Source organism: Arachis hypogaea, chromosome 12, assembly GCF_003086295.3.
Source record: "Arachis hypogaea cultivar Tifrunner chromosome 12, arahy.Tifrunner.gnm2.J5K5, whole genome shotgun sequence".
NCBI classification, from domain to species: Eukaryota; Viridiplantae; Streptophyta; class Magnoliopsida; order Fabales; family Fabaceae; genus Arachis; species Arachis hypogaea.
Window position 1 is genome coordinate 63,115,772 of NC_092047.1, and position 25,867 is coordinate 63,141,638.

A 25,867-nucleotide genomic window follows, 5' to 3' on the forward strand; every position below is an offset into this window, starting at 1 on the left:
TCTAGTAAGGTGGTTGAGGTGGTGAAAACCTCTTCACCTTTTCCAAATCTTAGCCGCCTCCGAGCTTGTCTAATATGAAACAAAGTTCGTTCTATTTCCGGATCAAAAGGGGCTAAGCTCGGATTCGGTTGTGAACGCGTCATGCAATGAAGAAGAAATGGAATTCATTGTAACGATGGGAAGTTAATCAATTGAGCAATTTACAATGAAGTGCAACTATGTACATATATACATGCTTGATCCAAAACAATAACATGGCACACTAAGCAAGATTCCCCGGCAACGGCGCCATTTTGACAAATAGATTTTTGCCGGTATAGAAAGTATCAAATGATCAATCGTAGTATAGTCTAAACCGACGCAAAATCCTTCATCAAACAAATCTACAATCTATATCCGAGAGTACTAGTCTCCCGAGTCGTTCTCCCTTGGAATTGCCAAAGTGTGCATCTTATTGATTTAGTAGGCTTTGTTGGAATTCTTTGAAGGTTTTAGCAAAGCAATGAAAAACAAACAATCAATTATCAAAAGACTTGGCTTAGGGTTGGCATTAGAAATCCTATCCTTATAGTCCATTCAATGTTAACAACAATTAGGCCTTGCTCCATTTAGTTATCCCCTAGGTATAGAGGAAAGTCAAATGAAAGTAGTCAACTTGAGTCACAAGTCCTAGCTTCACCTTATGGGAATCTAGCTTTAGTGCACTCCAAGCCAACTAGCAATCCCTAATTCCAAATCAATTATTGATACACTATTCAACTTCTTCCAAAGACCAAACCCTATGCCAAGTGTGAGAATTCTACTCCATAGCTAGTGTTGTCATTTTATCAAACATGTAATGAGCAAGAAGGAAAGTCATAGTAAAATGAGAAGAAAAGTCAAATTGAAAGTATTGCAACACAAAGATCTAACAACAAGTCTCAAAGAGTAGCAATGAAAATCCAAAATTACAAAGTTGAATTCTAGATCTATGAGAATTGATCAATTGTATCTACTACTTGAAATTGGAGAAGAAAATCTATGACATGAACAAAGTGGAATGAGAATTGTAGTGGATCTCACCAAAAAGTCATTGAAAATTCAGAATTTAGATGAGGATGAACCCTAGTGAAGCTTGGAATCTCCCTCTTCTTCTCCCAAAAAGTGTAACTAACTCTCTCTTCTCTCCAAAAAAAGGGAAAAAATCTAGATCTAGAAGAAATGAACTAAAAGTCCCCTTAACCCTTGCTCCTTTGTCTTCTTAAGCTTTTCCCGCCAAGGTGCTTCTCCAAAAGTGGGATCCTTAACTGCCTCCACGCCTAAGTCACGTGACTTCATTAAAAAATCATTTTCACAAATCGGCGCGCACGCGCCGTTGAGACGTCTTGTAATGTGCGCGGAGGCGTGATGTACGCGTGCGCGCCCGTGAAGATCCTGGCTTAGCCGCTTCTCAAGCCGGCTCGTGACTTGGCTCTTGGCTTTTGGCTTCGCGTTGCTCAATCCGCGCGGGCGCGCCAGGTGCGCGCACGCGCCTATGCGGAAATTTCCAAAGCTTAATCCTCATGCTTCCTTCCTTTGTACCCGTCTTCCTTCTCTCCTTCGGTCCATTCCTACTCTATATCCTGAAACCACTTAACACACAAGTCACGGCATCGAATGGCATCAAGAGAAGATTAGAAAATGTATCTATTTTAGTGCAAAATAAGCATGTTTTCATTCATGAGGCAGAACTAGGGAAGGAATGCAAAATCTTGTATTTTCATATAGAAAGTGTGTGGAATCATTGATAAAACCCCTGAAATCAGCACAAGATAGACCCTCAAATTGGGGTTTGTCATTCTCCCTTAACCATATCAATGATAGCATTAGCTATGGCTAGGAAAGGCCTTTCAAGGATGACACTGTCATCCTTATCCTCTCCTATATCCAAGACTATGAAGTTTGCCGGGATGTAGTGGTTTTCAACTTTAACCAAGACATCTTCTACTAAGCCATATGGCTTCTTCATGGTTGTGTCTGCCATCTTTAAAAAGACATGTGCAGCTTGTACCTCAAGTATGCCCAACTTTTCCATTACAGAGAGTAGCATGAGGTTGATGCTTGACCCTAGGTCACATAGAGTCTTTTCGAAGGTCATAGTGCTTATGGGGCAAGGAATCAGAAAGCGTCCAGGGTCTGGAAGCTTCTGTGGTAGCTCTTGCTGAACCAAAGCATGGAGTTCTTTGATAAGCAGTGGAGGTTCTTCCTCCAGAGACTTTGTACCAAATAGTTTGGCGTTCAGCTTCATTAGAGCTCATAGGAAACGAGCAACTTGCTCTTCCCTAGTGTCTTCATCCTCACTTGAGGATGAGTAGTCATCAGAACCTATGCACTGCAGAAGTGAATTCAAAAGAACCTTAATTGTCTTTATGGTTTCCTTTGGTTCTGGGCTAGAGGGTTCTTGAGTGGGATTCAGTCACTCAAAGGGTGTACTTGTGCTAGCGTACAACGCCAGCTCTGTCAGCTTAGTGGGCGTTGAACGCCCTTGCTGTCCACCCTGACTGGCGTTAAACACCAGTCCCTCTAGCATTCTGGGCGTTGAACACCCAGCATGGATGTCCTTGCTGGGGTTTAACGCCAGCTTCCTTGGGCTGGTGGGCGTTGAACGCCCAGTGAAGGCTTCTTCACTGGCATTCAATGCCTTCCCATTATCCTCCAATTCGGCCTCAACCTCCATGGTTATGGACTTGCACTCTTCTCTAGGATTAACCTCAGCATTACTGGAAAGAGTGTCGGGAGGGATCTCAGGGATCCTCTTGCTCAGTTGACCAACTTGTACCTCCAAGTTTCTAATAGAGGACCTTGTTTCATTAATGAAACTGTGGGTAGTCTTAGTGAGGCTGGAGACTAGAATGGCTAAGTCAGAATTCCCTTGAGAAGATGGGAATGGTGGTCTATTGTTGAACCTATTCTGGTTTCTACCACCTTGATTGAAACCTTGCTGAGGTTTCTGTTGATCCTTAATAAACCCCAATTTTGTGGTTTATATTGTGCTCATTTTAGGGGATTTTATCACCTTTCACCACATTTATTCAATGAAATAGCATGGTTTTGCAATTCTCCCTTGATTTGTGCTTAAATATGAAAACATACTTTTTAGGCCCTTAAATTGGTGATTTTAATTCACTTTAATTCCATTCGATGCCTTGAGGTGTTTGTTGAGTGATTTCAGGTTCATAAGGCAAGATTGGATGGAAGAAACGAGGAGAAAAGCATGCAAAGTGGAGAACACATGAAGAAACAAAGATTGGAAATACCTCAATAGGCGCGCAAGTGTACAAGGCGCACACGCGCAGTAGTGGCATCGCAAGCGATGCGCACGCGCACATGGCGCGTACGCACGGATGAGAAAAATGGCCAAACGACACGCACGCGCACATGGCGCGTACGCGCCGTTACTCGCACGTGACCCACTTAAAGGCAAAATACTGGGGGCAATTTCTGAGCTTCCCAGGCCCAAATCCAACTTGTTTCTGAGGGTATTTCATGCAGAATTGAAGCCCAAGCAAAAGGGAAGCAATTGTTTGTAACTTAGCATCATGTAGGTTAGTTTCTAGAGAGAGAAGCTCCCTCTTCTCTCTAGAATTAGGGTTCTTAAGACATTTCCATCTTAGATCTAGGCTTAATTCCATGTTCTCATCTTATTTCCTTTAGAATTTCTTGTTCTACTACTCTATTCTCCTTAGTTCTCTTGTCAATTTTACTTTTATGTCTCTTTTATGTTTATGAATGCTCATGTTGGATTTTGTTCACATTTAATGAAATTTAATGTTTGATGTTCTTTTGTTGATGATTTGAGTTATAATCTTATTTTCCTTGCTATTGATAGTTATTAGATTTTATTATTCTTGCACATTTACTATGCTTTTTTTACACACCCACCAAGTGTTTGACAAAATGCTTGGTTAGGCTTTAGAGTAGATTTTGAGCATTCTTGGCTTGGAAAGAGTAATTTGGCAATCTTGAGTCATGAATACCCAACTTATGTTGGTGATCTAGAGTTGTTAGCTAGTATTGTTTCCATTAACTCTAATCTCTTGCTAATTTAATTAGTGAGTTGATTAGGACATTTGGATTGAGATTAGCTAGTCTTGTTAGACTTTCTTCGAGTGTGAAGATGATATGTTACCTTCTTCCATTGATAAGGATTTAATTGGGGTTTTAAGGGTTTAATATATTCCAAGTAATAAAATCCTAATGGAAGGGGATAATAAAAGAATGACATCAAGAAGAGGAATTTATTAGCATCAAGAGACACAGCGGAAACATAAAGATAGATAAAGAAAAACAAAAGGATAGATATAGTTTTCCTACTAGACCTCTAAGATACCTGTTCTTAGCAACCTAGGTCACCGGAAAGGATTCCCTACTAGACCTTCAAAGAACCTGTCCTTGACAACCTAGATCAGAGGGACGAAAACTGAAAGAAACCACCACACAGATCACCTTAGTGTTGGATCCTCCAATCTTCCTCATGCAACAAGTGAAGCAAATCACTCACCTCACTTCTCACACAATAACAAGTGCTTAAAAGCAACTGAAATTTATTCATCAAAGTTATGTAAATTTTCTCACCAGAAGGTGTTTAAATAGACCTCAACAAACTAGATAAAAGATAAGATAAGATAACTAATTTAAATCAGATTTGATCTTATTGGATCAGATCAGATTTGATCTAAATTTAAAATCCTAAAGATATGATAACTAATTTAAATCAGACTTGATCTTATTAGATTAGATCATATTTGATTTAAATTTAAAAATTCCTAAAAATACTACTAAGCATAGCAGATAAAACAAGTCTTCTAACAACTTTTGACCACATAACAAACTTAAAACAAAAATCTAGGATTTTCGAAATTTAAAGATAAATTATGCCTTCCACTGAATTTGGAAAGCATTATTGGGCTTCTTGCTGTTCTGACTTAATCCAATGGGTCTTGCCCATTCTTCCTTAGTTAGAACTTGATGCAGCTCCATATGCATAAGCGCTGCCAGGTTCCCAAAGCTCTCCTTGAGCTTCTTTGCACGTGCTCTAGTGATGGGGCCCTCTGGAAGTGTGAAATTCCCATTCTGCCCTTGTGTCTTAGAATGCCCCTGTTATCTTTCCGAGCATGTATCATTCCCTCCTTCCTTAAAAAGATTCGTCCTCGAATCTGTGCCCATATCAAAAAGAGAGAGATCAGAAACATTAAAAGTGGCAGAAACATTATACTCACCTGGTAGGTCAATCTTGTAGGCGTTGTTATTGATCTTCTCAAGCACTTGGAATGGGCCATCCCCTCTAGCATCAAGTTTAGACTTCCTCTGAGTAGGAAATCTCTCTTTCCTCAAATGTACCCAAACCCAATCTCCTGGTTCGAAGACTATATGCTTTCGGCTCTTGTTAATCCTTTCTGCCATGGCTTTGTTCTTCTTCTCAATGAGGTCACAAGCCTTTGCATGTATTGCTTTAACTTTTTCAGCCTTGCTTGCTCCATCTAAGCTAATAAGATCACTCAAGGGTAGAGGCATTAAATCTAAGACAGATAGAGGATTAAAATCATAGACAAGTTCAAAGGGCGAAAAACCAGTGGAAGAATGGATTGTTCGGTTATAAGCAAACTCAATAAAAGGTAAACAATCTTCCTAGGTTTTCAAATTCTTACCAACAACAGCACGCAACAAGGTTCCCAATGTCCTATTTACTACTTCAGTTTGACCATCAGTTTGAGGGTGACAAGTAGTTGAGTATAACAATTTTGTTCCCAACTTACTCCACAAAACTTTCCAAAAGTGACTTAAGAATTTGACATCACGATCAGAAACAATAGTTTGGGGAACACCATGTAAGCGCACAACTTCTCTAAAGAATAGGTCAGCAATATTTGTGGCATCATCAGTTTTATGGCAAGCAATAAAATGAGCCATTTTACTAAATCTATCTACCACAACAAAAATGCTATCTCGACCTCTCCTAGTTCTAGGCAAACCAAGAACAAAATCCATAGAAATATCAACCCATGGATGCATAGGAACAGGTAAAGGAGTATACAAACCATGTGGTAAGGACGTAGATTTAGCTTGTTTACAGGTAATGCATTTGGCACAAAATTTTTTGACATCTTTACGCATGTGGGGCCAGTAAAAGTGCTCAGATAAAATATCCAAAGTCTTATGCACACCAAAATGACCCATCAAACCCCCACTATGTGATTCTAGAACAAGTAGCTCCTGAATAGAACAAGTAGGTACACAAATCCTATTACCCCGAAAAAGAAAACCATCATGCTTGTAAAATTTGTTATGTGCACCATGTTCACAGGCAACATAGATAGAGGCAAAAGTAGAATCAGATGCATATAATTCCTTCATACACTCAAAACCCAACAGCTTAGAAGTAAGGGTTGTGATTAATGAATACCTTCTAGATAATGCATCAGCAACCACATTCTCCTTACCTTGCTTATAGGCGATTACGTACTGAAAGGATTCAAGGAATTCTATCCATTTTGCATGTCTCTTGTTTAGCTTCCTTTGACCCTTCAAGTGTTTGAGGGATTCATGGTCAGTATGTACCACAAATTTCTTAGGTAGCAAATAATGCTGCCACACTTCTAAAGTTTGCACCAAGGCATATAGCTCCTTATCATAAGTTGAGTAGTTGAGACGGGATCCATTCAACTTCTCACTAAAATAGGCGATTGCATGCTTTTCCTGCATTAAAACAGCACCTATACCAATTCCGGAAGCATCACATTCGATTTCAAAAGTTTTAGAAAAATCCGGTAAAATAAGAATGGGGGCAGAAGACAATAATTCTTTCAAGGTGTTAAAGGCAATTTCTTGTTCGTGACCCCATTTAAAGTTAACATGTTTCTTGATGATTTCAGTTAAAGGTGCAGCAATAGTAGAAAAATCTTTAACAAACCTCCGATAAAAACCCGCAAGACCTTGAAAACTTCTAACATCAGAGACACTCTGAGGTGTGGGCCATTCTCTAATAGCCTTCACCTTCGCGTCATCTACCTCAATCCCTGCAGAACTTATCACAAAACCTAGGAATACGACTTTACTCAGACAGAACGAGCACTTTTGGAGATTAGCATACAATTTTTCCTTTCTAAGTACCTCTAAAACAGATTGAACATGCAAAATATGATCATCAAGGCATTTACTGTAGATAAGGATATCATCAAAATAAACAACCACAAATTTACCTAAAAATTCTCGCAAAACATGATTCATTAATCTCATGAATGTACTAGGTGCATTAGTCAAACCAAATGGCATAACTAACCACTCATACAAACCATATTTAGTTTTGAAAGCTGTTTTCCATTCATCACCAAGCTTCATTCGTATTTGATGATAACCACTCCTTAAATCTATTTTAGTAAAAATAACAGATCCATGTAGTTCATCAAGCATATCATCAAGTCTAGGAATAGGATGGAGATACTTTACCGTAATCTTGTTTACATCCCTGCAGTCAACACACATCCTCCATGAGCCATCCTTCTTGGGTACCAACAGTACTGGAACAGCACAAGGACTCATGCTTTCTCTCACAAAACCCTTAGCCAAAAGGTCCTCGACTTGCCATTGTAGTTCCTTTGTCTCCTCGGGATTGGTCCGGTAAGCTGGCCGGTTAGGAATGCTTGATCCGGGAACAAAGTCAATTTGATGCTCAATGCCTCGTAACGGAGGTAAACCTAGGGGCAGCTCATCTGGAAAGACATCGCCAAATTCCTGCAAGAGTGAAATAAAAGCACTAGGCAGGTCATGGTTAGTTTCAATGGTAGAAAGTAAAGACTCTCTAAATCGTACTAGCACCAATGCTTTTTTTCCTAAACTAGCATGCTTCAGATTCCTCTCTTTTGCATAAAAACATATTTTGTGAGCACTCTCACTCTCTACAGATGTTTCTCTTTTAGAACTCTCTTTTTCACTCAAACTCTGACTCTTTTTCTCACACGTGTCATCTCTCAGAGCTCTCTCTTTACCCTCTTGTTTTTCAATTTTCTCACATCCTAAAGACTCTATAGTAGATTTGCGCATGCTCAGTTGCTCCAGATACACTTCTTTAGGTGTGAAAGGTGCAAGGGTAATCTTCTTCCTAAGATAGGTGAACGAGTATCGGTTTGTGAAACCATCATAGATCACCTTCCTATCATACTGCCATGGACGGCCTAGAAGTAGATGACAAGCCTGCATGGGAACCACGTCACAAAGTACCTCGTCACTATATCTCCCAATAGAGAAATGTATGCGGGCTTGCTTCATAACCTTCAATTCACCCACATCACTTAGCCACTCCAGTTTGTAAGGGTTAGGGTGTTTGGTGCATTTCAACCCCAACTTTGTGATCAACGTAGAGCTAGCAACGTTTGTATGACTTCCAGCATCAATGATCATGAGTCCAACCTTACCTCCTAACAAAACTTTTGTATGAAAGATGTTCTCTCGCTGTTCTAGACGATCGTCCATGGCTTGTACATTTAAGATCCGCCTAGTAACAAGGGTCTCGCCACTAACAGCATACTCAACTATATCTTCATTATCTGTAGCATCATCCGCATGTGGCATGTCTTCAAACTCATCTGAGTTATCAGATTCTGAGAAAATATCATTTGCTTTAATTACCATGGTCCTTTTATTTGGACACTCGGAAGCATAATGGCCTAATCCGCGACACTTAAAGCAGGTAATATCACGATGCCGTGCAGGAGGTTTAGAAGTGGAATTAGGCATGTGCGTCTTCCTGTGCTGCTCTGTGGGCTTCTCCTTTGATTCGGTAGGTTTGGATCCAGTCTTCTCCCCGAAATTAGCACCTCTCGAATCCCACCTTGAAGTAGAATTACGCAGCCCTTTTCCCTTTTGCTGTCTTTCCACCTTGATAGCGAGGTTCACCAAGTCTTCCATAGTCACATATGGGAGATGTTCGACAGTATTTGCAATGTCTCGGTTCAGCCCACTTAAGAAACGTGCCATAGTAGCCTCAAGCTCCTCCTCAATGTTTGCCTGGATTAGTAGCATCTCCATCTCCTTATGATACTCATCTACAGACTTAGAACCTTGGTATAACCGTTGGAGCCGTTGATGTAGCTCCCTGTAGTAGTAAGAAGGGACAAACCGTTGTCGCATGACCTTCTTCATCTTCTCCCAAGACAGAATTGGTGGTTTGTCATTCCGCCTCCTCTGTTTGTCCAGCTCGGCCCACCAGACAAGGGCATAATCTGAGAATTCGACAGCCGCTAGTCTTACCTTTTTCACATCAGAGTAGTTATGACATTGAAATAAGAGCTCCACCTTTCGTTCCCATTCCAGGTATGCCTCAGGGTCACTTCTGCCTTTAAATTCTGGGATGCGCATCTTGATAGCATTAAGGTTACTATCAACATCTGCCGAGTGTCTGTGAGGCCGAGATTTGGATGAAGGCTCCCCCTCAGACTCCGTAAAATCATTATGAACAGATTCTCGTGACCGTGCTTTTTGCTTAGGGGAGAAAGAGTTAATGCGGGAATCCATGTCATCAAGACGTTGTTGAATCTTTGTAAGGATGCTAGTAAGTGCGTCGATGCGAAAAGTTAGTTGTGGATCGGGGTTCTCTTCAGTGTTAGCCATCAATGAACCTGTAAAAGAAAAGGCCTTACAACACTCCTCTCACGTGTATCACTCAGAGTAGGACACTCGTGTTTCACTTAATACGTGGCTTTTACCCTCTGTTGAGCTCACCACTCTTGCCTTTTTCCACTCTTGGATTGCGTTAACAAGTTGCACTTCGGGAGATGAGGAATTGAGACACCAAACTAAGATAATTGGAATGATAGAGACGTTCAACTTGACAAGAGGATAAGTAAAGTATGTGACAAAGGAAACAAGAAGTGATACTAGGATGACAAAACTAGCAAAATTGAATCCTTATTAAGGATAAAACAAGGAGAAAATTTAAAATTTAAAATTGAAAATTTTTTTTTTGCTTGCTTCTTTTTTTTTCGCTTTTTTTTTTACTGGAATAAACAAAAAGTGCAGTAATTGAATTTAAGGAAAAAAATTTCGTTTTTTTTTAAAGTAAATTTGCAGAAATTATAGAAAAAAATAAAGAGACTAAAAAAAAATTCCTGGAACGTGCAGGTAAATAAGAATTTACCTACGACCTGTAACTGATATCAGATGATAAGGATTTAATTGGGGTTTTAAGGGTTTAATATATTCCAAGTAATAAAATCGTAATGGAAAGGGATAAGAAAAGAATGACATCAAGAAGAGGAATTTATTGGCATCAAGAGACACAGCGGAAACATAAAGATAGATAAAGAAAAACAAAAGGATAGATACAGTTTTCCTACTAGACCTCTAAGATACCTGTTCTTAGCAACCTAGGTCACCGGAAAGGATTCCCTACTAGACCTTCAAAGAACCTGTCCTTGACAACCTAGATCAGAGGGACGAAAACTGAAAGAAACCACCACACAGATCACCTTAGTGTTGGATCCTCCAATCTTCCTCATGCAACAAGTGAAGCAAATCACTCACCTCACTTCTCACACAATAACAAGTGCTTAAAAGCAACTGAAATTTATTCATCAAAGTTATGTAAATTTTCTCACCAGAAGGTGTTTAAATAGACCTCAACAAACTAGATAAAAGATAAGATAAGATAACTAATTTAAATCAGATTTGATCTTATTGGATCAGATCAGATTTGATCTAAATTTAAAATCCTAAAGATATGATAACTAATTTAAATCAGACTTGATCTTATTAGATTAGATCATATTTGATTTAAATTTAAAAATTCCTAAAAATACTACTAAGCATAGCAGATAAAACAAGTCTTCTAACAACTTTTGACCACATAACAAACTTAAAACAAAAATCTAGGATTTTCGAAATTTAAAGATAAATTATGCCTTCCACTGAATTTGGAAAGCATTATTGGGCTTCTTGCTGTCCTGACTTAATCCAATGGGTCTTGCCCATTCTTCCTTAGTTAGAACTTGATGCAGCTCCATATGCATAAGCGCTGCCAGGTTCCCAAAGCTCTCCTTGAGCTTCTTTGCACGTGCTCTAGTGATGGGGCCCTCTGGAAGTGTGAAATTCCCATTCTGGCTTTGTGTCTTAGAATGCCCCTGTTGTCTTTCCGAGCATGTATCATCCATCGTCGAGGATGACGTAATGAGATAAATTCATGTTTATTATTGTGACATGATTAATTAGTCTTGTTTGACATTCTCCCTATGTGAAGATGACATGATACCTTCTTCCGTTTGTTGGAGTTAACTAAATAAGATGAATTAATCATTGCATGACTAGGATAGAAAGCCTATTATCTCAATCTTTGCCATGAATGTCTCACCTTATTAATTGCTTTCTTTAACTGCTTGCTTGATTTATCTTTCTTGCACATTTAATTTTTTGCCCTTTATCAATCAAACCCCCTTGCCCCCTTCATAGCCAATAAGCATACACTTCATTGCAATTCCTTGTGAGACGACCCGGAGTCTAAATACTTTGGTTAATTTTCATTGGGGTTTGTACATGTGACAAAACTATATTTTAGTTTGATGTGAGAGTTGTTTATTGGTTTGGAGCTATGCTTACAACGAAGTAATTCCTTTCTTTAAGAAGAAAATCTAGACCGACAACAATTCTTGTACCAATCCTTCCATGAGAGGTTAGGATGATTCCTCCACGAAGGGTTGTAAGTATTTCCATAGGCTTCTCCCATGTAATTCACCTCCTCTATGGTGGGTTGATCAGGATCATAGGCTTCTTCTTCAAAAGAAGCTTCCTGAGCACTGCCAGCTGCAGTTTGCATCCCAGTGAGATATTGAGAGATCATGTTGACCTGTTGGGTCAAGATCTTATTCTGAGCCAGGATGGCATTTAGAGTCTCAACTTTATGAACTCCTTTCTTCTGAGAGATTTTATGGTTTACAGGATTCCTCTCAGAGGTATACATGAATTAGTTATTTGTAACTATCTCAATGAGTTCTCTGGCTTCTGCAGGTATTTTCTTCAAGTGGAGGGATCCACCTGGAGAGCTATCCAAGGAAATCTTGGATATCTCAGATAAGCCATCATAAAACACGCCTATGAGGGACTACTCTGAGAGCATGTTAGGAGGACATCTCTTGATCAGCTGCTTGTATCTTTCCCAAGCTTCATAGAGGGATTCACCTTCTTTTTGTCTGAAGATTTGTACTTTCACTCTAATCTTGCTCATCCTTTGAGGAGGAAAGAACTTAGCCAGAAAAGCATTTACAAGCTTTTTCCAAGAGTCAAGACTCTCTCTTGGTTGGGCATCCAACCAAAACTTAGCTCTGTCCATAGAATTTGCAATTCTGCTACAGAAGAGAGACTAACTGAGGCTTAAGCTCAAAATTGTTAGCTCCAATGGCAGGTACATCAATGCTTCTGCCATAAAAGTCAGAGGTAAGTATGGTGAAGTCACCAAGAACCTTCCTGGGCTCCTCTTGTGGTTCGGCTATGTCCCCTGTTTCGTGTTCAAAACTTTCTGAAAGGTCATTTCCGGAGTGTTGTGATTTAGCTTGTTGTAAACGCCTCCTCAGAGTCTTCTCAGGTTCAGGATCAGGAGCCAAGAGGGGTTCTTTATCCCTGTTCCTGGTCATAAACAAAAAGAAAAGAAAAAAGAAAAAAAAAGAGACTTCTAATAGACAAGAAGCTCCTCCTTAAAGTCAAAAGTAGAGAAAGAAGAAGAAGATAAAAAATAAAAATAAAAGTAAATAAAAGAAATAGAAGAAAAATACCTTGGATATAGTAGATAAAAGTAGGTTAAAGAAGAAGTGAAGATGGAAAGGAAATCACAAGAGAGCTTTCTGTACCAATTAGCAAGAAGTTCCAAGTGAGATGTGAAGAAGAAAGGAAAAAAGATAAAGAAGTTGAGGTAGACCAAGAGTAGAAGGAAGCAGAGTTGAATGAATAGAGATGAGAAGAGAAGAGGTATAAATAGAAAAAATAAATAACAAATAAAATATTTTTTTATTTTTTAATTAATTAGTTTTTGAAAATTATGTTAATAATTTAAAAATAATTTAAATTTTTAATGTAAATTTCAAAAAATATAAGAGAGAGAAGAGAGATGAATTTTCGAAAATTGAGAGAAATGATAGTTAGTTAGGTGGTTTTGAAAAAGAAGAGAGTTTTAAAAATTTGAAATTTGAAAAAGATAAGATGAGATATTTGAATTTTGAAAAAGATATGATATGATTTTGAAAAAGATAAGATTTTTTGAAAAAAAGATATGATGTTTACTTTTGAAAATTTTGATTTTTGAAAACTTGACAACTAAGATATGATAAGATAAAAATTTAAAATTAAAATTTGAATTTTTATATATAATTTTCGAAAATTATGGTTAAAATTAGTTAGAAAATATATTTTTTGATTTTTTGAATTTTATGATGAAAGAGAAAAACACACAAAAGACACAAGACTTAAAATTTTTAGATCTAACACCCTTGTTTTTTGAAAATTTTTGGAGGGAAACACCAAGGGACACCAAACTTAAAAATTTTAAGATCAAAACACATGCAAGACTCAAGAACACCTTGAAAACTCACAAGAACACAGATCAAAATTTAAAGACTCAAAGAACTCAAGAACACAAAAAAAAACACCAAACTTAAAATTTTTAGAAAACTGAAAGCAAATTGACAAAAAATACAAAGAAAACACAAGAAAACACTAAAATTAAAGACTTGACACAAGATTAAACTAAGAAAAATTATTTTTGAAAAATTTTTAGAAAGAAAGACTCAAAGGAATAACTATTCACAAGAAAATAGACACAATGATTCAAATAGAATGCAGAGGATGCCAAAGATAAACTATATGAAAACAGTTTTTGAAATAAAATTTTTTGAAATTGAAAAGCACGAACAGGCAGGACTCAATACCAAGAACAAAAATTAAACAAAGAAAAGAAAAATATTTTTGAAAAATCTTTTAAAATTTTCGAAAATTAGTGAAGAAGAAAATAAAGATCAAAGACTCAATAAGAACACAAACAAAGAGACTCAAAAAAAATAAAGATCAAACAAAGAAAAAAATATTTTTGAAAAAGTTTTTAGAATTTTTCAAAAATCAGGAAGAAGAATAAAATCAAAATCATGGACTTAACAAAAATAAAAATTTACCTGATCTAGGGAGCAAGACAATCCAACAGTTTGTCCAAACTCAATAATCCCCGGTAATAGCGCCAAAAACTTGGAGTCCGGGGTGTCTGAGTCCTTGAAGTGTCCCTTGAGTAGCTCCTTGAGGTGTTTGAATCGGCGCTCGTTACGGCGCTCTCTTAATTTCGCTTTCTGTTCTTGCCGATTTAACCTTACGATTATCTGCTGGAGCAGTTCGTCTGTTGTAGGTGCTTGTGGTGTTGAAGAAGGAATGTCTTCAACTGGTTCAGTGTGCTGGCTAATAGTGGCTGCTGGAAGTCTAAGGTACTTCCCATTGGGGACATACTGATCATCCCGTGGAAGCATGGCTTTGGTGTCTCTAGCTCTGCAGGAAACTTCGGCGGCTGAGACAAGATCTGAGACTAAGGCGGGAAAAGGTAGGTTGCTCGCAATTTGTACGTGTCCCATGGCATTCCGGATATGTCTTGGTAGATTTAGAGGCTGGTCTGTAAGGATGCACCATAGTAGAACGGCCATGTCCGTAGTGAAGGAGGACTCGTGAGTGCTCGGAAAGACGTAATGGGATATGATCTGTGCCCATACGCGAGCCTCCAAGGTAAGTGCTGAAGCCGATATTCCCTTAGGGCGGGTACGATGGTATCCGTAGATCCAACGGCTGCCAGGTAGTACGATAACTCTGAGAACAGCTTCCCAGTCAAATTGGTACATTTGGCGCTTGAGTGCGGCTTCTTGAAAGGCGTCCATTCCTTCTGGAATAGGGGGGAGACCTAAAGCTTGTTGAATGGCCTCTTCTGTAATGGGGACTTGCTTCTGACGGACATAGACAGACTGCAGGGTTGGCAGGTAGAAGTTAGAGTAGAACTCGACTACCCAAGAAAGATTGACCTGCCTTGGCTGTCTCTGTAGGAAACCCCATTGTCTTCGTTCAATTTGCGGCTCAACAAAAGTAGCAATATTGGGTGGGAGGATAAGAAGGTGTTCGTTGTTGTAGCTCCTTTCAGCCAGAATAGGGAACATCTGCTCACAGTAGCGATTTGGAAATCGCGCAGTGTCCTTTGCTGGAAAGGCTTTCTCCTTTTCATCAACCTTGATGATCCTCTTAACTCTTTTTGTTGAGGGCTTGACTGCAGTTGAAGAAGGCTCTGCCACTAGTGCTCTTTTAGTTCCTCTTCTTGCTAGGGGTTTGGGAGTAGCTTTCTCTTTTCCTTTCTTAGTGGCCATCCTGAAAAAGGAAAGAGAAAGTAAATTAAATTCAAAGAGATATATAGCAAGGAAGAGAACGGAAAAGGTGGTGATGGATGCACATTAGGAGGTAACTGACATTAACACACGCTCATGAGTACAAGTGAAAAGTCATCAGTGGAAAATAGCTAGTGCATATAATGACAAGTGAATGCAAGGTGTTTATTGGCATGCCGGAAAAGGGCATGAGTAGCATAGATCAAGCATCACTCGTAACAAACCATCACGTTTGTATTGACAATTATTTTCAATTAATACAATAGTAAAGGGAGTTTATGAAAAGCAGCATTGAATAGTAGAATAACATAGAGAAGTGCATAATGCCATATGGGCTTTTTCACAAACACATAGCATGCATAGTAGATAAGGTATAGAAAGTATTAAAGTGAACATGCAAGCAATCCTTTAAAAATTAATATATAATTGTCAAACAAGTGCAATAATCCACAAGCATATAATAAGGAATAATGACTCAAATAAAATTCTAACACCATGTAAAAAGGAAAGAAGAAGAAAGAAAATATGGATAATGAAAAGAAAAAGGAAAGAAAAGAAAATAATATATAAAAAGAGAAGAATGATAGAAAAGAAAAGAGGGAAGAAGAAAATAAAACCTTGTTAATGGAGGTGAGAGAGAGAGAGAGTGAAAGGGGAGATAGAAGGAAGAAGGGAGAAGGAAGAAATAAGGAGGGAAAAGGAAAATTAGGATTTGGAGAGGAAAAAGATAAGATATTTTGGCAATTAAGTTTGAGCTGTGCGGCGCAAGCGATGCGGCCGCGTGGGGCACGCGTTCGCGCGATTGCGCTTTAGTTCAGGTGACGTGGTCGCGTCGCTCACGCGGTCGCGTGACCCATGTTGTGCTTCTGGCGCGAGTGCAGCCTCGCGCCTGTACAACTCTCTGTTCGAATTGATATATTTGCCAAATTTGAGGTGACGCGATCGCGTGCGGCATGCGATCGCGTGAGTGGGCTTCAAAAGGGAACGACGCAGACGCGTGGGCCATGCGTCCGCGTGGGTAGAATTGTGCGTTCAGCACCAATCCAGCACCACCCTCGCACAATAATTCGTTGTGCACCCTTTTTAGGTCGAAAATCAGGGCACGCGATCGCGTGGGTCACGCGGTCGCGTGGGAGGCCATTATGCCCATACGACGCGGACATGTCACCGACGCGGTCGCGTGGGTCGATTTGTGCCACTGGCACGCCTCCAGCCATGCTCCAGCGTGACTCTCTGTTCATTTTTATTTTTCTCCTACTCCTTGCGACGTGATGAGCGGATATTTTATACGCTTTTTGGGATTAATTTCATATAATTTTTAGTATATTCTAGTTAGTTTTTAGTTTATTTCCATTAGTTTTTAGGAAAAATTCATATTTCTGGACTTTACTATGAGTTGTGTGTTTTTCTGTAATTTCAGGTATTTTTCTGGCTGAAATTGAGGGAGCTGAGCAAAAATCTGATTCAGGCTGAAAAAGGACTGCTGATGCTGTTGGATTCTGACCTCCCTGCACTCAAAGTGGATTTTCTGGAGCTACAGAACTCAAAATGGCACTCTTCCAATTGCGTTGAAAAGTAGACACCCAGGACTTTCCAGCAATATATAATAGTCCATACTTTGCTCAAGGATAGACGATGTAAACTGGCATTCAACGCCAGTTCTCTGCCCAATTCCGGCGTCCAGCGCCAGAAAAGGATTAAAAGTTGGAGTTCAACGCCAGAAATGGATCCAAACCTGGCGTTGAACGCCCAAAACAGCCTTGTGCACGTGAATTGTTTAAGTCTCAGCCCCAGCACACACCAAGTGGGCCCCAGAAGTGGATCTCTGCACCACCCATCATAGTTTACTCATTTTTTGTAAACCTAGGCTACTAGTTTAGTATTTAAACAACTTTTAAAGACTTATTTTGTATCTCATGACATTTTAGATCTGAAATTTGTACTCTTTGACGGCATGAGTATCTAAACTCTATTTTTGGGGGTGAGGACCTCTGCTGTGTCTCGATGTATTAATGCAAGTATTTCTGTTTTTCATTCAAACATGCGTGTTCCTATCTAAGATATCCATTCGCGCCTAACTATGGAGAAGGTGATGATCAGTGACACTCATCACCTTCCTCAATCCATGAACGTGTGTCTGACAATCACCTCCATTCTACATCAGATTGAATGAATATCTCTTAGATTCCTTAATCAGAATCTTCGTGGTATAAGCTAGATTGATGGCGGCATTCATGAGAATCCGGAAAGTCTAAACCTTGTCTGTGGTATTCCGAGTAGGATTCTGGGATTGGATGACTGTGACAAACTTCAAACTCGCGAGTGCTGGGCGTAGTGACAGACGCAAAAGGATAGTAAATCCTATTCCGGTACAACTGAGAACCTGCAGATGATTAGCCGTGCGGTGACAGCGCACCTGGACCCTTTTCACTGGAAGGATGGATGGTAGCCATTGACAACGGTGATCCACCTACACACAGCTTGCCATAGAAGGACGTGCGTGCGTGAATCAGAGGACAGAGGAAAGCAGAGATTCAGAAGACAAAGCATCTCCAAAACTCTAACATATTCTTCATTACTGCATAACAGGTAACCTTTAACCCATACTCTCTTGTTTATTCGCAATTCAACTGATAAATAAAATTGACTTCCTGACTAAGAATTGCAAGATAACCATAGATTGCTTCAAACCAACAATTTCCGTGGGATTCGACCCTTACTCATGTAAGGTATTACTTGGACGACCCAGTGCACTTGCTAGTTAGTGGTACGAGTTGTGAAAAGTGTGATTCACAATTCGTGCACCAAGTTTTTGGCGCCGTTGCCGGGGATTGTTCGAGTTTGGACAACTGACGGTTTATTTTGTTGCTTAGATTAGGAAAAATTTCTCTTTTTTTGGTTTAGAGTCTCTTGTTATTGTCGTGTTAAAATTTTAGAATCCTTATTTTCTTTTTAAAATCTTTTTCAAAAATAATTTTTCTATTAAATCCTGTGCCAAACTTTAAGTTTGGTATTTTCTTGTTGATTTTTCTGTGTTTTTTTTTGAAAATTTTAGTTTGGTTTTCTGGAACTAAAACGCCAGAAATTTGGTGGAAGGCTGGCGCTGAACGCCCAGACCATGCTCAGGACTGGTGTTCAATGCCAGAAACAAGGCAGGACTGGCGTTCAACGCCAGAAATAGGCAAGGATCTGGCGTTCAACGCCCAAAATGGGCAAGATCTGGCGCTGAACGCCCAAAATGGGCACAGTTCTGGCGTTCAGACGCCAGGAACAGACAAAGAGTTGGCATCTAACGTCACTCCAGTTTCTAACTCTGGCACTCAATTGCCAGTGAGGGATCAGACACACACAAATGCTGAAAGCAACCCCTCTAAAAAGGTTTCTTCAACCACTTCTGTAGGCAATAAACCTACAGCAACTAAGGTTGAAGAATATAAAGCCAAGATACCTTATCCTCAAAAACTCCAGAAAGAGGAGCAGGATAAGCAATTTGCTCGCTTTGCAGATTATCTCAGGACTCTTGAAATAAAGATTCCATTTGCAGAAGTACTTGAGCAAATACCTTCTTATGCCAAGTTCATGAAAGAGATCTTGAGTCATAAAAAGGATTGGAGAGAAACAGAAAGAGTTCTCCTCACTGAAGAATGCAGTGCAGTCATTCTGAAAAGCTTTCCTGAAAAGCTTAAAGACCCTGGGAGTTTTCTGATACCATGCATATTAGAAGGTCAATGCACCAAGACAGCTTTATGCGATCTTGGGGCAAGCATCAACCTAATACCTGCATCCACTATCAGAAAGCTTGGCTTAACTGAAGAAGTTAAACCAACCCGGATATGTCTCCAACTTGCTGATGGCTCCACTAAATACCCATCAGGCGTGATTAAAGACATGATTGTCAGAGTTGGGCCATTCGCCTTTCCCACTGACTTTGTTGTGCTGGAAATGGAGGAGCACAAGAGTGCTACTCTCATTCTAGGAAGACCCTTCCTAGCAACTGGACGATCCCTCATTGACGTCCAACAGGGGGAAATAACCCTGAGAGTCAATGATGATGAGTTTAAGTTGAACGCTGTCAAAGCCATGTAGCATCCTGACACATCAAAAGACTGCATGAAAGTTGATCTTATTGACTCTTTGGTAGAAGAGATCAACATGGCTAAGAGTCTCGAATCAGAGTTGGAAAACATCTTTAAAGATGTTCAACCTGATTTAGAGGATTCAGAGGACATGAAAGAGCCTCTGAAATTTCTTCTGGAAGAAGAAAAACCTCCTAAACCCGAGCTCAAGCCATTACCACCATCCTTGAAATATGCATTTCTGGGAGAAAGTGACACTTTTCCAGTGATCATAAGCTCTGCCTTAAATTCACAGGAAGAGGAAGCACTTATTCAAGTGCTAAGGACACACAAGACAGCTCTTGGGTGGTCCATAGGTGACCTTAAGGGCATAAGCCCAGCTAGATGCATGCACAAAATCTTATTGGAGGATAATGCTAAACCAGTGGTTCAACCACAGAGACGGCTAAATCCAGCCATGAAAGAAGTGGTGTAGAAAGAGGTCACCAAATTACTAGAGGCTGGGAATATTTATCCTATTTCTGATAGCCCCTGGGTGAGCCCTATCCAAGTCGTCCCAAAAAAGGGAGGCATGACAGTGATTCATAATGAAAAAAATGAACTGGTTCCTACAAGAACAGTTACAGGGTGGCGCATGTGTATTGACTACAGAAGGCTCAATACAGCCACCAGAAAGGATCATTTTCCTTTACCATTCATAGACCAGATGCTAGAAAGACTAGCAGGTCATGATTATTACTGCTTTTTGGACGGCTACTCAGGCTATAACCAGATTGCAGTAGATCCTCAGGATCAAGAGAAAACAGCATTCACATGTCCATCCGGAGTGTTTGCTTATAGAAGGATGCCATTTGGGCTGTGTAATGCGCCTGCAACCTTCCAGAGATGCATGCTCTCTATTTTCTCTGATATGGTGGAAAAATTTCTGGAAGTCTTCATGGATGACTTCTCAGTATATGGAGACTCATTCAGCTCCTGTCTTGATCACCTGAAACTTGTTCTGAAAATATGCCAAGAGACCAACCTAGTTTTAAACTGGGAAAAATGTCACTTCATGGTGACTGAAGGGATTGTTCTTGGGCATAAAATCTCAAACAAGGGAATAGAGGTGGATCAAGCAAAAATAGAGGTAATTGAAAAATTACCACCACCTGCCAATGTTAAGGCAATCAGAAGCTTTCTGGGGCATGCAGGATTCTATAGGAGGTTTATAAAGGATTTTTCAAAAATCGCAAAACCTCTAAGCAATCTGCTAGCTGCTGACACGCCATTTGTATTTGACACAAAGTGCCTGCAGGCGTTTGAAACGCTGAAAGCTAAGCTGGTCACAGCACCAGTTATTTCTGCACCAGACTGAACATTACCATTTGAGCTAATGTGTGATGCCAGTGATCACGCCATTGGTGCAGTGTTGGGACAGAGGCATGACAAGCTTCTGCACGTCATTTATTATGCTAGTCGTGTTCTAAATGATGCCCAGAAAAATTACATAACCACAGAAAAAGAATTACTTGCAGTGGTTTACGCCATTGACAAGTTCAGATCATACTTAGTAGGATCAAAAGTGATTGTGTATACTGATCATGCTGTTCTTAAATATCTACTCACAAAGCAGGATTCAAAACCCAGGCTCATCAAATGGGTGTTGCTTCTGCAAGAGTTTGATATAGAAATAAGAGACAGAAAAGGGACAGAGAACCAAGTGGCTGATCATCTGTCCCGGATAGAGCCAGTAGAAGGGACGCCCCTCCCCTCTCTTGAGATCTCTGAGACTTTTCCGGATGAGTATTTATTTCCCATTCAGGAAACACCATGGTTTGCCAATATTGCAAACTATAAAGCTGCAAGGTTCATACCCAAGGAGTACAACAGGATACAAAAGAAGAAATTAATTACTGATGCAAAGTACTACTTGTGGATGAACCCTATCTCTTTAAGAAATGTGCAGACGGAATAATCCGTAGGTGTGTGCCTAGAGAAGAAGCACAGAGGATCTTGTGGCATTGCCATGGATCTCAATATGGAGGCCATTTCGGAGGTGAGCGAACAGCCACCAAGGTCCTCCAATGTGGCTTCTATTGGCCCACACTCTATAAAGATTCCCGAGAGTTTGTACGTAACTGTGACAGTTGCCAAAGAGCTGGTAATCTGCCTCATGGTTACGCCATGCCTCAACAAGGAATCTTGGAAATTGAGTTGTTTGACGTATGGGGAATTGACTTCATGGGACCTTTCCCACCATCATACTCAAACACTTATATTCTGGTGGCAGTTGACTATGTATCAAAATGGGTTGAGGCCATTGCCACACCCACCAATGATACTAAAACAGTGCTGAAGTTCCTCCAGAAACATATCTTTAGCAGGTTTGGTGTCCCTAGAGTACTCATCAGTGATAGGGGCACTCACTTCTGCAATAAACAGCTTTACTCTGCCATGGTTCGGTATGGAATTCGCCATAAGGTGGCTACTCCATATCATCCACAAACTAATGGGCAAGCTGAAGTTTCTAACAGAGAATTAAAGAGAATCCTAGAATGGACAGTAAGTACCCGTAGAAAGGATTGGGCACGGAGCTTGGATGATGCTCTGTGGGCTTACAGAACAGCATTCAAGACCCCTATAGGGACCTCTCCATACCAACTTGTGTATGGTAAGGCATGTCACCTGCCCGTGAAACTGGAACATAAAGCCTACTGGGCAACCAGATTCCTAAACTTTGATGCCAAGTTAGCAGGAGAAAAAAGATTGCTCCAGTTAAATGAGCTAGAGGAATTCAGATTCATAGCTTTCGAAAATGCCAATCTTTATAAAGAGAAATAAAAAAAGTGGCATGACAGAAAGCTGCCATCTAGAATCTTTGAACCAGGACAGAAGGTTCTGCTGTTTAACTCTAGACTCAGGCTATTCCCCAGGAAATTGAAATCCCGGTGGAGGGGACCATACGTGATTACAAGTGTATCACCATATGGTTATGTGGAGCTTCAAGATATTGATTCTGATAAGAGGTTCATGGTCAATGGACAAAGAATCAAGCACTATCTTGAAGGCAACGTTGAGCAAGAATGCTCAAGGCTGAAGCTAGACTAAAAGCTCAGCAAGGTCCAGCTAAAGACAATAAAGAAGCGCTTGCTGGGAGGCAACCCAGCCATGGGGCATCAATCCTCTAAGCATTTTGCCCTATTTCTATTTTTATTTTTATTTGTTTGTATAGAGTTCATTGATACTAAGGCAAATCATCATTTTCATAAATTCACAGGGTTACAGAAGGAATCTACACACAAAACAGAGAAAGGGAGCTCACTGGCAAGAAAACGCCAGTGAAGGCCCATTTTGGGCGTTCAGCGCCCAAAAGGGGCATCCAGTGGGCGCTGAACGCCAGTAAAGGATAGCTTTCTGGCGTTCAACGCCAGAAAAGGGCAACAATTGGGCGTTGAACGCCCAGGAGAGCAGCATTTGGGCGTTGAACGCCCAAAACAGGCAGTGTTTGGGCGTTCAAACGCTAGGATGGTAGGGAGGAGCCAAATTCGTTTTTCTACATATTTTTCATTCTAATTTTAAATTTTATGTTTCAATGCATGATTTTTTTTTTTTACATAAACATGTTAAGAACCCTGATTTCTAAAATTCCCAATCTCTAAAAATCCTACTTTAAAAATATCAAATATATCTTAATCCATAAGCACAAACCCTCTTTGCAAATTCAATCCAACTCTTTTCAAATCTTTTTAAAAACAAATCTATCTTTTCAACTCATCAATATCTTTTTCAAAATCTCCACTTTATCTTTTTCAAAATCTAGATCTATCTTTTTCAAAAATCTTTCATATCTTTTCAATTTTAAACTATATCCTCTCTTATCATATCTTCTATCTTATCTTTTCCAAATCAATCTTTTTTATCATATCTTTATCTCTTTTTTCGAAAACCCACCCTCTCTCCCTTTAAATTTGGGTTTGGCCTCCCTCCCCTTCCATCAACAATTGCACCTAGCTCTCCTTCTATCCCTCTCCTTTCTTTTCTTTTGCTTGAGGACAAGCAAACCTCTAAGTTTGGTGTGTTTATCCGCGATCACTAAGATCATTGCTCCTAAAGGAAAACAACCCACTCCAAGAGGCAAGAAAGAGAGCGTTCCAAAACCACTTTGGAATCAAGGGAAGTTCTTATCTAAAGAACATTCAGACCATTATAACAAAATAATGGGTCTGAGATCAGTGATCCCAGAAGTTAGATTCGATCTGAAAGAAGATGAATATCCGGAGATCCAGGAGCAAATTCGAATCAGGAACTGGGAAGTCCTAGCTAATCCTGAAACGAAAGTAGGGAGGAACATGGTTCAGGAGTTCTATGCTAATATGTGGCAAACTGACAAGCAGAAACTATCTGGGACTGCTTTCTATGACTATCGAACCGTGGTCAGAGGAAAGATTGTTCACACCCACCCTGACATGATCAGGGAGATCTTAAAGCTACCTCAGCTGAAAGATGATCCAGACTCCTTCAACAGGAGAATGATGAGAACAGACAAGGGCCTAGATAAGATTCTAGAGGACATATGTATCCCTGGAGCCAGGTGGACCACCAACACAAAGGGTGTCCCAAATCAACTCAAGAGAGAAGATCTCAAACCAGTCGCCAGAGGATGGCTGGACTTCATTGGGCATTCTCTGTTGCCTACTAGCAACCGTTCTGAAGTCACTGTTAAGAGAGTAGTGATGATCCATTGCATCATGATGGGAAAAGAAGTGGAAGTTCATCAGCTAATCTCAGCTGAACTCTACAAAATCGCTAACAAAAATTCTAAAGAGGCCAGGTTGGCTTATCCAAGCGTGATTTCTCTGCTCTGCAAGGACGCCGGAGTAAGGATGGGAATAACTGAGTATATCTCAGTTGAGAAACCAATCACCAAAGCATCAATGGAAAAACAACAAGCACAGGATGATCCCACCAAGAAGAAAACACAGGAATTTCTCCCAGAAATCCCTCAATCTGAATACTGGGAGTATGTTGAGACGTCTGTTACCAAGATACGGGAAGCTATGGAACAAACAATAAAAGAACAGAAGGAACACAGTCAAATTCTTATCTATATGTTTAAAGAACAAGAGGAGCAAGGGCGTGACTTAAGGGAATTGAAGCGCCAGAAGTTATCTCTTGAAGGACCAAGCACCCCACGGATCAGAGGAACATCCACTTCCCAGAACAAAGGTTGTTAAATTTCAATTTCTGCTTTAACTCTGTGATAGTGTCATTATAGAAGTTCACCTTAGGAGTCATATAGTAGTAATTAGTATCTATTTTGATTTTATCTCCAATTAAGCCATAGTTTATTTTTCTCATCATCAGCAAACATGAATAAAATAGTAGATCTTTTGAATAAGAGGCAATAAAATTTCGAGTTTTAATAAGAGAAATTCTAATTAGTTACATGTGGTGGCAATACTTTCTGTCTTCTAAATGAATGCTTGAACAGTGCATATGTCTTTTGAATTTGTTGTTTAAGACTATTAAATATGTTGGCTCTTGAAAGAATGATGAACATGAGACATGTTATTGATAATCTGAAAAATCATAAAAATGATTCTTGAACCAAGAAAAAGCAGCAAAAAAAAAAGCCAATAGCCCTTAAAACCAAAAGGCAAGGGTAATAAAAAAGATCCCAAGGCTTTGAGCATCAGTGGATAGGAGGGCCTAAGGGAATAAAATCCTGGCCTAAGCGGCTAAACCGAGCTGTCCCTAACCATGTGCTTGTGGCGTGAAGGTGTCAAGTGAAAACTTGAGACTGAGCGGTTAAAGTCAAGGTCCAAAGCAGAAAGAAGAGTGTGCTTAAGAACTCTGGACACCTCTAATTGGAGACTTTAGCAAAGCTGAGTCACAATCTAAAAGGTTCACCCAATTATGTGTCTGTGGCATTTATGTATCCGGTGGTAATACTGGAAAACAAAGTGCTTAGGGCCACGGCCAAGACTCATGAAATAGCTGTGTTCAAGAATCATCATACTGAAATAGGAGAATCAATAACACTATCTGAATTCTAAGTTCCTATAGATGCCAATCACTCTGAGCTTCAATGGATAAAGTGAGATGCCAAAACTGTTCGGAAGCAAAAAGCTACTAGTCCCGCTCATCTAATTAGAATCTGAGCTTCACTCAAAAACTCTGAGATATTATTGCTTCTAAACCTATTAGTCTTCTATTTTATTTGTCTAGTTGCTTGAGGACAAGCAACAGTTTAAGTTTGGTGTTGTGATGAGCGGATATTTTATACGCTTTTTGGGGTTAATTTCATATAGTTTTTAGTATATTCTAGTTAGTTTTTAGTTTATTTCCATTAGTTTTTAGGAAAAATTTATATTTCTGGACTTTACTATGAGTTGTGTATTCTTCTGTAAT

General features: G+C 39.7%; 1 protein-coding gene and 1 non-coding gene across 2 annotated transcripts; one reads left to right on the forward strand and one right to left on the reverse strand.

Moving 5' to 3' along the window:
* Positions 1–7,379: 7,379 nt before the first annotated feature.
* On the reverse strand, positions 7,380–9,624 carry LOC140173105 (uncharacterized). The gene is made up of 2 exons (XM_072208285.1): positions 7,465–9,624; positions 7,380–7,385 (listed from the first exon to the last, which is right to left on the reverse strand). Exons 1-2 carry the CDS (start codon positions 9,622–9,624, stop codon positions 7,380–7,382), a joined length of 2,166 nt encoding a protein of 721 aa, XP_072064386.1.
* Positions 9,625–12,116: 2,492 nt separating this feature from the next.
* On the forward strand, positions 12,117–12,223 carry LOC112731293 (small nucleolar RNA R71). Its single transcript, XR_003167078.1, has one exon. It is a non-coding gene; the product is annotated as a small nucleolar RNA R71 (small nucleolar RNA).
* The last annotated feature ends 13,644 nt before the right edge of the window (positions 12,224–25,867 follow it).

Excerpts from the sequence above, each read along its gene's own strand:
- LOC140173105 (XM_072208285.1), bottom strand. The coding sequence starts at position 9,624 with ATGGCTAACACTGAAGAGAACCCCGATCCACAACTAACTTTTCGCATC.